Genomic DNA, 15,024 nt, shown 5'->3' with positions numbered 1-15,024 from the left:
AAATTATAATCATTAAAAGCAGATGTACTTTATTTCATTATTTGAGTTTGATTCCAACGGTTACATTTTTGCGATGTAATAAGTGTACCCTTTTTTTTTTGACAGTGATAAGTTAATGTTATAAATCACATAAAAACCATGGTAATATTTACTACTATTTCTTACACATACACACATATGTGTACTGTACATAATTGTCGTAGATAAGAAGAGGACAGAAATAAAAGCTTTATTTGAAAGCATTGTCTTATATGTGAAACGATCTGCAAATTTCAATGTCTCTTTCACTCTCACGTCCCTCTCCTTCTTTCTCATTTTCTCTTAATTATTTTTACATACCAAAAAAATAATATTTAATTCTTATTATTATTATTTTTTTGACCTCAATAATATTTAATTCTAATTTTATTTTTTAAAATAACATGTTTTCAAATTTATTACAGTATAAAAACAAAAATGTGTGATCATCTAAAAAAAGAAGATCTAATAAAAGGTGTAAGATCTATTGGTCATTTGATTATTGTCTTCTTTTCACTTTCTAATCATTTCATTTGATGATTTTATAAGTTTGTTTCTTCCTTCATCTTTTTCCTCTTGTTCTCTCCCCAATCTCCTATTACCCCTTCTTTAATGGCGAGAGGACCCATCTCCAAGAACGAACAGTAATCTTCATTTATTGTCCTTCCAATTTTTTCCTCTAAACCAAAAAAAAAAAAAAAAAAAAAAAATCCCAATTTTAAAAATTAATTAAAATATTTTCGTTTTTGATAACATGGGTTTGTTTGGGTAGATGAAGAGACAAGGGTCCCTAAAATTTTCTCTTTAGATCTTCAAAAACCCCAAAAGACTCAAAATCATGTTGGGAACTTTTTTTTAATGTTAAAGAACAAAAATCTATGGTTTTTTTTTTTAACTTTTCATGTTTATCACTCTTCATGACAAAGCTGAGTGCTTGATTGGCTCCACAGAGACAGACACTGCAAAAATAAAGTTGTCATTTTTTTTCTTTCTCTCTGACCCATTTCAGCCAAAAAGCTCTGGTAAGCAAATCTCTATCATATACATGAAAAAGATTACGTTTTTATGCTTAAGGAGGTTCCTTTTTTTCCATGAAGATGAAGTTTTTACTGAAAATCTCAGTTTAGGGTTTAGTGGGGGTGGGAGAAAAAAGGTAAACCCAGGAAGTAAAATTGACGGTTTTGTATCCTAAAGAAGCAATTTTTGGACACAATTAGAAGAGTTCTCTGTTTTTTTTGTTTATACGTTTTTAAGGTTTTTGGTGTTATGTTAAAAGATAAGATTTTTTTAATTCTTCAGGTTTTTGAGGAATAAATTAAAGACGAGAGCTTTGAATGATTGGTGAATTGGTTGATCATCATCATCAATGGAGAAGAAGAGATCACCGAGAAGCAGCAAGAGTCCTGGACCTGCAATTTTCCCTAAAAGCCCTCTTGTCTACGAGAGTTGTAAGTCTGGTTGTGGTTGGAAACTGATTAATTTCTTCGGACATGTTAATTCTGGTAATAAGAGACTTGGTTCAGAGAAGAAGAAATTCGTCAGAGATTCTGCTGGTTAGTTGTGTTATAATGAGAGTTCTTGGATCGCTTCTTTAACATGATCTTAGTGCTAATTTGATCCTTCTTCTTTATTTTTATTTTTATAGGTAATGTTTATACTAAAAGCCAGCTTGATTTGCTCAAGAAGCTTCATGAGAAGTGTCAGTGTAATGATGTAAGTTCCTTTTTATTATTGCTTAGTTTTTGGTTTAGCTTTAAAGTGTTAGAGAAACTGAGTCTCTTGATTTGATCAGCGGGTTGTGGAAGAAGAGAGTTCATGCAAGCCTAAAACAAGGAGAAGATCTTTCAGTTCTGAAAGAGAACTTCAGAAGTATGAATCTAAACCTGTCCAGGGATTACTAGAGAGAGAGATCAGAAGGATCAAAAATTTAAAGGAGGAAACTTGCGATATCTCGGATAAGCAAAGGCACTCTTCTTTGAGTGAAATTGAGAAGACAAGTTGTAAGGATAAGCAAATGGATCTGAAGAATGAGAGAGATTGTAAGAAGAGTGCAGAGATTAACCTTCAAGTTTGTGTAAATGAAGCTGCTGAGACATTGATTTGTTCGAAGGCAGAGGAAAAGAGAAAAGACCGGTCTAAGCATTTCATGGAGGCGTTAGATATTCTAAGTTCGAATAAGGAATTGTTTATTACACTCTTACAAGATCCTAATTCTTTCTCAGCGAAAAAAGGTCAAGACTTGGAAGGATCTAAGGTAAAGGAACCGCGGGATAAATCTCCATCAATGGCTGATGATTTGGATAACATTGTTCTTTTGAAGCCTAGATTATCAAGCTCGGTTGATGATAAAGCGAACTTGAGATTCAAACATCTTGCCAAGAAATTGAAGCTCGTTGTTGGTTCTAACAAAGACAGCTATCATGAAGAAAACAAACCTGAAGGTAGTTGTAAAGGTAGAGAAACCGAGGCTGTTGCCTTGAGAACAAGTGAAGTCTCTACCAGTACAGTTGGCCATAGAAGCCCGGAGTCACCCGTGTTTAGGCGCAAGAAACGGGTTGAGTCTGATGTTTTTAAGCTAAGTATCGAGAACGATGTTTTGCCAAGAAGATTCATGGTGGAAAGGCAACAAGAGAGATCAAACTCTTCGCCGGTTTATGAAGTTCCTTATGCATTGAGTAGCTTGCAGACAAAGCTCAAAGAGAGAAGACAGAAGCTGGAGAAGAAGAGAGAGAGCTTCAAGTTGTGGTCTTTGGACAATAACTTCGAGGTTTTTGACCCGAATCCATACAATTCTAATCTAAGGTCGCTCGACGATAATTGTACAGGTAAAAAGATTACAAAACTTGCAATGAAATCATATTGGAGCCAATGTGACTAAACTGTTAACATTTGTATCAGATTCTGCCGAGTACAGAGGTCTGAGCACTCATGTAGAACACAGGTTCATGGAAGATAGGTGTCTGAAAGGCTCATTAGCAGTAAGTACTGTGAGAAAGAGTAAACATTTCTTATAACTCTACTGTTGACCTTTGATGTAATATATGCTTTATAATCGTTGCAGGAGTCGAATTTGAGCCTAGAAAGACGAGAGATCAACGTTCAGGCCCCTAAACTGGAGCAGGAGCAACCGAGCCCTGTTTCTGTTCTTGAAAGGACTCATTTAGAAGACGAAATAGTTAGTCTAGGAAATGTGAAAATTTCTAAACTCGGTAAACGCTCCAGATCAATACGTTCATGATTTTCATCCTTAGATCAGTGATTTATCTGTTTGATTTACTCAAAATACTTTCTTGCAGAAGAGAAGATTGCATTCTCTTTTGATGATCCAAGCATCGATCTAGTTGAGAAAGAAACAGTTAATGACTTTGTGAAGAAAGTTCTTAAAGCTTCAAGATTGAATTGGACTAATCTTATGGCAAGATGCAGCGAGGAAACATCACTACTCGACGAATTCTCACACGGTAATCACAACAACGACCAGCTTCTTCTTGTTCTTGATTACACCGACGAGATTGTCCGCGAGATTTACCGTCAAGACATCAAATGTTGGCCTTTGACATCATCGGGAAGCTCGAGAGTCGTCAATAGACAACCATCCCTAAGAGAAGAAGATCTGATTCACAAAACGTTGAGACATTTTGACTGGAGTTTACTCTGCTCTGACACTCCTACAAGATCATTAGATCAGATCATTGAAACTGATATGATAAAGCCATGTCTTTGGTCTGATTTTGGTGGTGAATCTGAAGGCATTGCGTCTGATCTTGCCGAAAAGATTCTCCAACAATTGCTACTTGAGTTCTCCCATGAGCTAAGAACATTGCAGAGGAGCATAGTATTATTATGTGTGGATTAACTTGAATCTCTTCAGAACTATTCAACATTTTTTTTTGGTCAAAGTATAAAAAAGTTTCTAATTTGAGAATCTTCTCTTCATGATTAGTTAAAAAAGATTCGTATCTTTTGATTCTATAGTTGGTCTGCTTCAAGTAAAACTTCTGGATCGTTGAAAAGGTTTTGACTTTTGACTAGTTGAGATTTTGTATTGGAATTAGGGATTTAGGGTTTTAGCAGCGGCCGGAAATTGTGGCAAAAAAGATTGCAACTTTTTTTATTATCCCCAAATATTAAATGACAAAAGATGTCGTCTTTCACAAAACCCTAGTTGCAGCTTCTAGCTGCTCTGTTTTTATTAGCCTCCACTTCACTTCCCGCCAAGCCTCTCTTAGCCATAAACAGTGAGAAACCCTAAATCCCCATTTTTTTCTCCACCAAGCTCTAAATCCTTAGCTATGGAGACGCCGACGATGAAGCCTGATACGGTTCTGATTCTTGATTACGGCTCACAGTACACACATCTCATCACTCGCCGTATTCGATCTCTCAACGTCTTCTCACTTGTAATCAGTGGAACATCGTCGCTCAAATCAATCACTAGCTACAACCCACGAGTTGTTATCCTCTCCGGTGGACCTCACTCTGTTCACGCGCTCGACGCGCCGAGTTTCCCCGACGGGTTTATTGAGTGGGCTGAGTCGAATGGTGTCCATGTTTTGGGGATTTGCTATGGTTTGCAGTTGATTGTGCAGAAGCTTGGTGGTGTTGTTGTGGAAGGGGAGAGTAAAGAGTATGGGAAGATGGAGATTGAAGTGAAGGGTAAATCTGAGATTTTTGGGTCGGAGAGTGGTGGAGAGAAGCAAATGGTTTGGATGAGTCATGGTGATGAAGCGGTTAAGCTTCCTGAAGGGTTTGAAGTTGTGGCTCAGAGCGCTCAAGGAGCTGTTGCTGCTTTGGAGAATCGGAGCAAGAAGATTTATGGATTGCAGTATCATCCTGAGGTATTATTATAACTTGAAGCAATTTGATTTAATATCATTGGATTGATTTAAAAAGTTTATAGATGATAAAGTCTGTATCTTTAGCATGTTAGCTGTTCATATCTTTATGAATCTGAGGCGGCTTAGGAGGATTTAGTTCATGTTCTGTGACTCTCTGATAAGTGAAAAATGTGAGACATTTCTTACTTGAGGCTACTATTTTGTTGATGTAGCTATTTTAATGGTTGGTTGGTAAGACTATAGATACTGAAGAATCTGATATAGTATTGCAGTCTTGAGTGGGTTTTTAGTGGATTTTGGGTTTATGGATGACAAACGCTAGATCTTTGGCATACTACCTATTCATATCTTCAATGAATCTGATGAGACTTGGGAGAATGCAGTTCATGTTCTGTGACTCTTTGATAAGTGAAAAATGTGAGACTTTTTTTTACTTAGAACTCGGGACTTCAGTTTTACTGACATATCTATCTAATGGTTGGCTAGTTTTCTTCTAGAGACTGAAGAATTTGATAAAGTATCATAGTTTGGATTGGACTTTTAGGATTTGATTGACACAGCTATTTTAATGTTCGGTTTAGTCCATTGATTTGAGAATTACTCGTGAATATTTGTAAATGGATGTATTGGCCAATGAAAAATTTCTAGCTTATGATGAAAGTGGTTTTTTGTTGGATTTTGCAGGTGACACATTCACCAAAAGGGATGGAGACACTTCGCCACTTCCTTTTTGATGTGTGTCGAGTATCTGCGGATTGGAAAATGGAGGACCTGATGGAAGAAGAGATCAAAGTGATTAACCAAACCGTTGCATCTGACGAACATGTCATTTGCGCCTTGTCAGGAGGTGTGGACTCGACTGTTGCCGCAACTCTTGTTCATAAGGCAATTGGAGATAGGCTTCATTGCGTCTTTGTCGATAACGGGCTATTAAGGTTAGAAAAGAAGCAATTTTCAATAGTGATATGCACTTTTAATGTGATTTTTGATGAGAATGCTCTGTTTTGTAGGTATAAGGAGCAAGAACGTGTGATGGATACCTTCGAAAAAGACTTGCATCTACCTGTTACTTGTGTAGATGCGTCCGAGCGGTTCTTGAGTGAACTCAAAGGCGTTGTGGATCCCGAGACAAAGAGAAAGATTATCGGGAAGGAGTTCATTAACATTTTTGATCAGTTTGCCCAAGAGTTGGAGAAAAAGTATGGGAAGAAACCTGCTTTTCTAGTTCAAGGGACTCTGTACCCTGATGTGATTGAGTCGTGCCCTCCCCCGGGTACTGATAGGACTCATTCTCACACCATCAAAAGTCATCATAACGTAGGGGGACTCCCTAAAGACATGGAATTAAAGCTCATCGAACCACTTAAGCTTCTCTTCAAGGACGAGGTGTGTTACTGTCTTTTTACTATCTTTCTTGTCTGCAACTGTTGAGTGTTTGGTTTGTGATCTTTCTCTGGATTCTTTTGTGCAATTAAGGTCCGTGAGCTCGGAAGAATCTTGAATGTACCTGTAGGGTTCTTGAAGCGTCACCCATTCCCCGGTCCAGGACTCGCAGTTAGAGTCTTGGGCGATGTCACCCAAGGAAACGCCCTCGAGGTTCTTCGTCAGGCAAGTGCTCTAAAATCTCAAATCTTTTAACATAACCATGTACCAAACTCATATTTTTTTTATCGGTTTCTTTATTTCCTTAGGTTGATGAGATTTTCATCCAATCAATCAGAGATGCCGGTCTCTATGATTCGATCTGGCAAGCTTTCGCAGTGTTCTTGCCTGTAAGATCAGTTGGAGTCCAAGGTGACAAGAGAACACATTCTCATGTTGTTGCTCTTCGCGCAGTTACAAGCCAAGATGGAATGACTGCAGATTGGTAAGCTTCTTACAATTTCTTAATACTGATGCATATAGAACCCTTTTGATCTTAACTTATTATTACTGTGTTGATGTGAATGCTTGAGGTTTTGGTCTACCATGTGATACTTTAGGTGTGACTGTCTGAGTATATCGGTATTTGAGATTAAAGATGGACTGGGTTAGGTGTTCGAGTATGTAAAGTCATGCTTTTAGGTATTTAGGTTGTCCTAGTCTGGTTAAATGGTTCAGATAGTGAAAGTTATTTATTTGCTGTGATGTAATATTTAAGACTCGTTATCCAATCTGAGTACAAATTGAGGTTACCTTGATTCTAAGGGATGACATTTATTTGTATCAAATCTATTGGCCGTGTCAATGTTTGTTGGTTAGAAATTTTTGTGGGGCAAATACCAAAGCAAGAAGTTTATATTGTGAATTTCTCCTGAGATTGGTGGTGTTAAAAAAAACCTTGCAGGTTCAATTTTGAGCACAAGTTTCTGGATGATGTTTCCCGGAAAATCTGTAACAGCGTTCAAGGAGTAAACCGTGTGGTGCAAGACATTACATCAAAGCCTCCTTCAACGATCGAATGGGAATGAAGAAAACATATATTTGAGTCTTTTTATTTATGGGTGTCTCTGCAATTCTTTGACCATGTAAAAAAGATTGTCATCAAACAGAGATGATTATGGTGCTTATTATTATTGTTAGTAGACTATGGTTTCTGATGAACATGAGTATTGATGATGATGATACAAATCATTTTTGCCTTATATACCTACGCTTGTGATATATATGATTAACGATAAAAGCTCACCATTTTATTTGTATTTTGGGTTTTTCGATGGATGTAGTGATACTCGATATTTTGTAGTTGTATTTACTGTTGTAACAGAGTTGTTGAAGCTTGCAACAAGATTTATTTTTGTTACAATCAGGTTTACAGATGTTATTGTGAGATTCATACATGCTATAATGGTCAAATTTGTCTATATTATAGCCGAAACGCTATAGTCATGCCATATTTTGCATAGATCAGGCTTGCATCAGATTACCAATTAGAAAATCACAATAAATCCTGATGTCAATTAATTACTAGATTTTCTAATTGTTATTAGGGATTTTAAAGTTCAAAATTAATAAAGGTTAAAGATTGTTGAAGCTATTGTAGGAAAAAACTACATGTATAGATGACAAATGTATAAGGTATCAAATAAGCATATTCGAGGTTTTGAGAAAGAGAATTTAATAATATTAATAGTTAATCTCTTAATAATATTGTACTAGATATACTTTTAAAATAAAAAAAGTAAGGACTAAAAGAAGTGCTTGTAAATATAATTTAGCATAATAAAAAGGGAAATATATAATTGGTTTCATATACAAATTAGTAAATTTAGAAAAATACCATATGCATATCCATATAGTTTACTAAGTTTAGGATTTTATTTTGAAAAAATTAATATTATTAAAAAAATTCAAAGCATAATTTTGGCTAAGATGTGTATATAAATATTATGAGCTTTAGTCTTCAAACTCCTCAATAATTTTATTTTTTAAAATCATTTTTAGTTATATTTTTAGTGAGGTGTGAAGATTAGCTAAATATATCCAAATATGTTGATAAAAATATCAAAAACCCTAACAGCCAGCGATGTTTCTTATAATAATCGTTTGACTTTACCCAAAAAAAGTTGCAAAAAACTATTAAAAGAAATGAAAACTACAATACCTCAAAATGCTATTCAAGTGGAAATCCTTGATAATGTCAAATCGTATAAGGTTACCTTTCATGAATACAAAGGAACTTATTTTATGCGGAATGGATGGAAAGATATTCGTAAATAAAAAAGGTCTCAAATCAGGCGATCTCGTCGAGTTATATTGGGATGGTACCCAATTTATTTTGAACGTAGAGTGAGTTTTCTTTTCTAAATTATCTCTCATTAGTTTTTATTTTTTTAATAATTCTATTTAACTAATTTTTTTTGGTTGAATATTGGTAGTTTTGATGGGTTTCATAACTAAATTAGTGGCAAGTCAATTTGCATTATAATGTAATTAATAGCTAAATTAATATCGCTGTATTTTATAGGATTATACAGAAATATGTTATTGTGGTATAGTTATATATCATACTGATTGTTTCTTTTATTGTAGAAAACGAGATATATTAGTAGATGTTAGATTTGTAACTAAGTTTTAAATGGTGACAATAGATCATGCGATCCAAAACAAACAAATAAGAAAGGAGAATGCAGCTCAAGTGCGGTACGAGCGGAGAAAAAATAATATGTAAAAAAAAATGTGAGATGAGTAAATTGGTATTGATAATGTATTTAATCCATAAAACTTATTTACGTATATGAATTAAGAATAATTGTGGATTAAAAGGCAAATCAAGTGATGCAAATGAGACGGGTCAAACCGTTCAAGTAGAACAATTGTGGATCAAACATGTCACACAATCCAAAATGTATGTTGAAGGGTGAAAACTAAAATATTGTGAGAAAACAAGGGTGTAACGATTACAAAATTCAATGAAATTGCGTAGTACATAAGGCTTTTATGGGAATTAAGATGAAATATAATTCTATGTTAAATAATCGATATAAACTTTCGACGTAAATTCTTCTTAAAATTTACAATGTAAATAAATTATCTTTATTTGGTCGGAACTTTTTTGTTGTAAATGAAGTCAATTAAGAATGATTTTTTCTCACACATGTTGTTTGTGCTAAGGGACAGTTACATTGAACGTAATAATCATAAACATATCTTGATGTAGATTTATATCACTATAAGAAAATGTTTCAATCTTGTAACGTTTTGACCGTCATCTTGCTTAGTGGGCCTCATGTTCACTCCCAGTCTATGTGTTCACCTTCTTTAAATGGATCTCATGTCCTTTTACTGGGTCTGTGAGTTCACCCATATCCGACAGTCGGTCTGCTACGTCTGGGAGATTTTAAAGATTTGTTTACCGTCCCTACAAATAACCATATGACAATCACTTCTCGGAAGATCACCCATCCTGAAACTACTCAAGCTCAAGCACTCTTAACTTTTGAGTTCTCATAGGATCATAGGATCATTAATCGAACAAATAAGTGCACTTTGGTGACAGATGGTCAAATCAATTGTTTTAAGCTTATAAATGATATGGAATTATATATATTATTTTAGTTTTATACACCATATACAAATGGATATACAGTTATACATTACACATAACACATGATATATGAGACTTATACATAATATAACATAGCCGGACTTGATAGACACTAATACACTATAGTTGTGTTTTGTACATTTCTACAACATGTTTTTCTCTTCTTCCTCTCCTTGCTTTTCAATAGCACTACATCTTTTTCTCGCCTTTTTCAGGTGCATCTTTGAAGGATATGAACTAGTGACTCCATAGTGCATTACAAAAACTCAGAAAAAGTAAGTTAAAGTAGTCTCTTTTCATTTCAATCGTCGGTATTCAAATCTAGTTTGTATCTTCTAAATCTTAACTTCACAAATCCATGGATCTACTTAATGGCCACCTACCATGCATGCCCAACCAATCTCATAAAAAAAACTTCCACTCTCTTTTAATTTTCGTTCTAAATCAAGAATTGTTCAACCCAATTTTCTAACGCCACGTTATGTAATTTCAACAAAGCTAATCTCTTTACTAAAACTAGAGAGTCATTTTGATGCTACCATAACAAATCCAAAAGAGGTACTCCAAATCCTCCTTGTGCTTACAATTCTCGTCCATTATTTGTTTGAAATCAAAGTTAATGTAAAATTGGTAACACAAGTTGAAGTTCTCAGTGGCGTTAGATACACACAGTTATTTGAAATGACATTACTTCTTTTCAATAAGGCAGTGTATTTTGTGAAACACACTTTATACCAGCTTTTGACCACCAATGCCATCTTTAACTTTTCTAAATATATTTTTAAATTTTTTTTACATTAACTTTTCTAAAAATAGGTAGAGTCTAGAGAATATCTGAATTGTGAGATGTAATATAGTGTGTTGAAATCTGACTTTCTATCTATTTAGATGTAACTATAATGTATTAGCCGAACTTTAAACTGATCACAAACTATTCAGTCTACACTTTTACTTCTGTTCACCAAAAAAATTCTTAGTTTATTTTCCCATTTAAAAATGGAATTGCTCGAACTACCGAGTGGTTCACTTTGCATTACTTAGTTTCTTATTTGTCTTCTCCTACGTTAAGAGCCAAAATGTTACAAGAATGCTAAAGGATCTTTTAAAATCACAAAAACTCGGTTAGAATCCCTGAATACCGAAGGTTGGAAACCAAAACGGAGAAAAAAAACTAATTTTGTCAATCTAAACCGTGAGACCTTAACATATCCATGCAACCCTTTGAAGTGCCTCTTGGATCATTCCTGTCGTGGCCATTTTTGTCCCTTTATGCTGCAATCAACATTAAACCATATACAGTATATCAAAGTTATGTTTACTAATATTCCGGTTAAGTAACCTAAATTACTAGGGTTAGTAATTGTACCTTGCAATTGACGTTTAAGCAGAGTAAACCGTCTCCGGTTGACGACTGAACCGAGTGAGAATCCAAATTGAGATCACTAATCACATCCATTATCTCAAGCAATATCCCTTCTCTCCAAGCACATCTAAGCTCAATAACCACCTCGTTACCGAGTGAACTGATCCTTAAGTTATCGGTTAAACCAGCATAACCCGTATCAACCGGTTCATCTTCTCCTACATTCACATCACTCCCCTTCCTCTTGCTGTTCATACAATTTGCTGATGCTCTTTCGTCCTCATCCTCTGGTTTCTTCCTCTTCATCATCGTCATTCGCGTCTCCGTATCCGCATATTCTCTGCAAGACTCCAATTCTTGAACCCGTTTTTGTAGTTCTTGAAGATACTCAATCGTATCATCAAGAATTGACACTTTATCAATCTGTAGAATCCGTAAGAGACTCAAGATTAGTTCATTCAAAACAGTGTTTTAACAATCTCCTAGTAAGCATGAAACGTTACTGAAACTGATTTGTTTCGAATCGGTATACCTTACTAATTGAAGGAATGATAGATCTCAATGTCATGAACCGTTCATTCAACTTCTCGCGTCGTTTCTTCTCGCACAACGCATGGTACCCGGTTTCCTCTGGTGTGTCCGGTAACAACCCCTCTTTCTTGTTCATCAGAGGAACCTCGAAGAGTATCTTCTTTATCATCTTCTGCGATTTCTCTACCGATGTTTTCACAGATGATGATCGCTTCCACCTTGTGAAGCTAGATCTCTTATCAAAGTTTTGAAACTGCGGTCCAAGGATTAGCTGATGCGTCGTTTTGAAAATCGTCGAGATCACACCTTGGTAATGGACATCGTCGTCCATATTTACATGATTACTCTGTTCTTGAATCTGACCTAACCGTTGAATCCTACTCTTCCTTGGATCGCAAGCAACTCTCCCAGTTGTTCCAACAAACGTCTGAGAAACGCAATCGCTAGAGTTAAGCGATTGGTGAACGCAGTTACTGAGTTCTTCAGCCACAAACTGCCAGCTTTGAACCTGAGACGCACCACCATCGTTGATGAACGAATCATGATCCTCTGGTTCTTGCTCAAACTCGCTCGTAGACGGTGTCGAAAAAGCTTCAGTTGCAAATACTGGAATGTATTTATCATCGCTTAAAGGATCAAAAACTTCTTGATAATCCGATCTCGTCGATATTGTAGCATAAGGAGGAGCTTCAAAGAACATTTTCTTCACGCGTTGTATCACGTTCAAGTCCTCTGTAATCTAAAATAACCAAAAAAAGTTAAAAAAAAAAAAAAAACAATGAAAAAACCTTTTAACTTTTATAATTAACAATTAAACCCCATCATCATTAAATGTTACAGCTTTATGACAAAATTGATTAAAATGTTCGTAGATTTAAAATCTTTTGGTGTGTGATGGGATGTGTTTCTGTACTTACATGTTCGGTGGTGCCGATCTCAAGGACTCCTCCAAGAAACGGGAAGCAAACAACTGTCTGAAGCGAAGCACTCTTTAAGGAGACAGAAACGCCACACACACAAGAAAAAAAAGCGTTTTCAGTTACAGCGTTAGCGTTTTTCTAATGGCAGAAAATAATTTAAAATCTTACTTTAGCGAGAAGGGAGCGTGTGAAGACTTTGCTATCGGCGGTTTGAGCGTTACAAAGCCATATTGGTTCTCCGTTGGATAATGCTCCTCCGGGGATTCTACAGTAAATGATAGAAATACCCTTTAAAACGTAGGATTAAAAGATTAAAAAAAGTTATGCTTCGAAAACACACAAAACATAAGATAAATTTCGCTAAAAATGTTTGTTTTTTGTTTTTCTGATGACAATTAAACTCGGAGATGTAGGAGTACGTTCCCATGAAAGACGAGAATTGGAGGCGACAAGCTAATAAAGGGTGTTCTTGTCTTTTTATGGAGACAAAATAAAATACTCACCCTTGTAATATAAACACTGTTTTGATATATATGGTCTCAATAGTAACTGCGGTCAGGGCGGACAAATCTGTCTGCGGACCAGACCACTTTGTTTTAAATGTGGATAATGGATCGTTGCGGTTTAACTCTATTTGTAAGGAAAAATGGTCTATAGTTGGACCGTTGCGGTTTTGTTTCTGTTTTCTGTAGACCGTACCACTGCGGACTATGCATAATGAATGGTAAATAAAAAGCGGTCTAATCCGCAGATGGATTTGTCCGCCCCAACCGCTGCAACCATTCACACCCATAGGGTTTGAATGGTAATTGCGGTTAGGGCGGCCAAATTCATCTGCGGTCTGGACCGCTCCATTTTTAAGGTGGACTACAGACCGCTGCGGACCAACTCTATTTGTATGCAAAAGCGGTTTGTAGTTGGTCCACTACGATCTTGTCTCTACTTAATTTGGACTGCACCACTGCGGACTATATTGCTAAATGGTAAATAAAAAGCAGTTCAGTTTGCAAACAGATTTGTCCGCTCCAACCGCTGTAACCATTCACCCCATAGTAGTTTATACTTTCCTTTTCATTTTAACTAATATAGGAATATATATTTCTCACCAATATTATAATATTTTTATTGACATAGTTATATTAAATTATTTCTTAAGGTTCTAAAAGATAAGTAAAATAAAATAAAATTGAAAGGAGTATATGTTGGATTATGTTGAAAAGACGGAGTTACCCTTCACCGATGTTGAAGACGAAAGACATGCAGACTAAGTAGTACCACTCGGTGTCGGTGAGGTCTTCCGGCGAGAGCGCGGCGGCAGAAGCTCGTCGAGTGACCTGAGAACCACCGGAAGCTGAGGATTCAGCGAGGGAGAGAGATTCGTAAAGCTCTCTAAGCTGCTCACTTCTCTCAAGACCCAACTGGTCAACTTTGACTTCAGCTGCTTGAATCGTCTTCCTTGTCTTAATGTCTCCATTGTAATATCCATCTCCCCACTCTAACACTCTTTCGTTATTTATATAATCCAAGAAAAAAAAGTTTCAGAATCAAGAACACCAAAATCAGATTAATCGAGAAAATAAAAATAAATGTCTCATCAGGAAAAGAAAAAAAAAGTACTATCAGAAAAAGTTAAATTTCAAGGATAAAAGATGAGGAGATATTATATTGTACCCTGGTTGAGAAGTAGAGACAGACCAGAAGATTCCATAACTCCATTGAATGTTTCGAACTGAAACTGCAAGCTGTTTCTTTAGATTTCCCAGCACTGTTCTGTTTTCTACGGTAGTCATTGTTTCTTCATCCCTATGTTACAAAATAAAACACAAAGATCAGTTCCAAAACTTAAGACAAACGGAAGGGATTTTAAGGATATGTATGAGTCATGAGTTAACGATTATTACATGACATGGGTTTGGTTTCCTCAGGAAGAAAGAAGAAGACAACAAAACTCAGATTTTTTTTTGTTTTTAACCTTCTATAATGGGAAAATGATTAAATATTTTGTGATTTTGAAGTTACTATTTGGTGTGGTTGAATTGAGCTTTGAGTCGAGAGAAAAGGACGGTGTCGGAATCTCTTTATGGATACTTAATTACTTATTAGGTGTGTCGTGTGTACACTGCATATTAGTATCACAGAACACTGAATTTTACGAGGAATTTTACAAATAGCGATTTTAAAATAATTGAGTGGTAAAAAAAAAGTAGAGTGTATCTACTAACCCTTTTGAATACGGTGGTGTTCCAAGCACCACTCTTTTTGGATTTTTTCTTTTTCTTTCTTCGACAAATTCAACTACACTACTTCTTTCTCCTTCTATGGTCCACA

At 35.7% G+C, this 15,024-nt stretch overlaps 3 protein-coding genes across 4 annotated transcripts; 2 read left to right on the top strand and 1 right to left on the bottom strand.

Moving 5' to 3' along the window:
* The first annotated feature begins 196 nt into the window (after positions 1 to 196).
* On the top strand, positions 197 to 3,988 carry LOC147942004 (uncharacterized). Of its 2 annotated transcripts, none has more exons than XM_087460123.1 (7): positions 197 to 1,040; positions 1,318 to 1,571; positions 1,664 to 1,731; positions 1,811 to 2,843; positions 2,917 to 2,996; positions 3,080 to 3,227; positions 3,315 to 3,988. In XM_087460123.1, the coding sequence occupies exons 2-7, from the start codon at positions 1,385 to 1,387 to the stop codon at positions 3,872 to 3,874; spliced, it is 2,076 nt and encodes a 691-aa protein (XP_087316249.1). In that variant the 5' UTR covers positions 197 to 1,040; positions 1,318 to 1,384; the 3' UTR covers positions 3,875 to 3,988. The 2 variants fall into 2 exon arrangements, with proteins under 2 accessions (XP_087316249.1, XP_087316251.1); XM_087460125.1 differs by having other exon boundaries at positions 973 to 1,171.
* A 133-nt stretch (positions 3,989 to 4,121) lies between these two features.
* Positions 4,122 to 7,480, top strand: LOC104703988 (uncharacterized). Its single transcript, XM_087460126.1, has 6 exons — positions 4,122 to 4,856; positions 5,541 to 5,791; positions 5,867 to 6,242; positions 6,333 to 6,464; positions 6,548 to 6,723; positions 7,183 to 7,480. The coding sequence occupies exons 1-6, from the start codon at positions 4,311 to 4,313 to the stop codon at positions 7,304 to 7,306; spliced, it is 1,605 nt and encodes a 534-aa protein (XP_087316252.1). The 5' UTR covers positions 4,122 to 4,310; the 3' UTR covers positions 7,307 to 7,480.
* Positions 7,481 to 10,909: 3,429 nt separating this feature from the next.
* On the bottom strand, positions 10,910 to 14,812 carry LOC104703987 (transcription factor EGL1-like). Its single transcript, XM_087460122.1, has 8 exons — positions 14,598 to 14,812; positions 14,368 to 14,499; positions 13,927 to 14,199; positions 12,865 to 12,961; positions 12,694 to 12,765; positions 11,778 to 12,515; positions 11,249 to 11,668; positions 10,910 to 11,154 (listed from the first exon to the last, which is right to left on the bottom strand). Coding segments are annotated over exons 1-8 (1,806 nt in total). The 5' UTR covers positions 14,600 to 14,812; the 3' UTR covers positions 10,910 to 11,082.
* Positions 14,813 to 15,024: the final 212 nt, after the last annotated feature.

The sequence above is a fragment of the Camelina sativa genome, chromosome 7 (genome assembly GCF_030686135.1).
Source record: "Camelina sativa cultivar CO46 ecotype springtype chromosome 7, ASM3068613v1".
Lineage (NCBI taxonomy): Eukaryota > Viridiplantae > Streptophyta > Magnoliopsida > Brassicales > Brassicaceae > Camelina > Camelina sativa.
The sequence above is the reverse complement of the archived record's forward strand: the minus strand, read 5'-3'. Positions and strand labels throughout refer to the sequence as shown.

Bases quoted from the DNA above. Each gene is read 5' to 3' on its own strand.
- LOC147942004 (XM_087460123.1), top strand. From the start codon at position 1,385: ATGGAGAAGAAGAGATCACCGAGAAGCAGCAAGAGTCCTGGACCTGCA. The intron at 1,572-1,663 runs GTTAGTTGTGTT...TTATTTTTATAG, and splicing joins ATTCGTCAGAGATTCTGCTG to GTAATGTTTATACTAAAAGC. The intron at 3,228-3,314 runs GTAAACGCTCCA...ACTTTCTTGCAG, and splicing joins TGTGAAAATTTCTAAACTCG to AAGAGAAGATTGCATTCTCT.
- LOC104703988 (XM_087460126.1), top strand. From the start codon at position 4,311: ATGGAGACGCCGACGATGAAGCCTGATACGGTTCTGATTCTTGATTAC. The intron at 4,857-5,540 runs GTATTATTATAA...TGGATTTTGCAG, and splicing joins GATTGCAGTATCATCCTGAG to GTGACACATTCACCAAAAGG. The intron at 6,724-7,182 runs GTAAGCTTCTTA...AAAACCTTGCAG, and splicing joins GATGGAATGACTGCAGATTG to GTTCAATTTTGAGCACAAGT.
- LOC104703987 (XM_087460122.1), bottom strand. The intron at 14,200-14,367 runs GTACAATATAAT...AAATAACGAAAG, and splicing joins GTCTCTACTTCTCAACCAGG to AGTGTTAGAGTGGGGAGATG. The intron at 12,962-13,926 runs GTAACTCCGTCT...CATTTACTGTAG, and splicing joins GTCTTCAACATCGGTGAAGG to AATCCCCGGAGGAGCATTAT.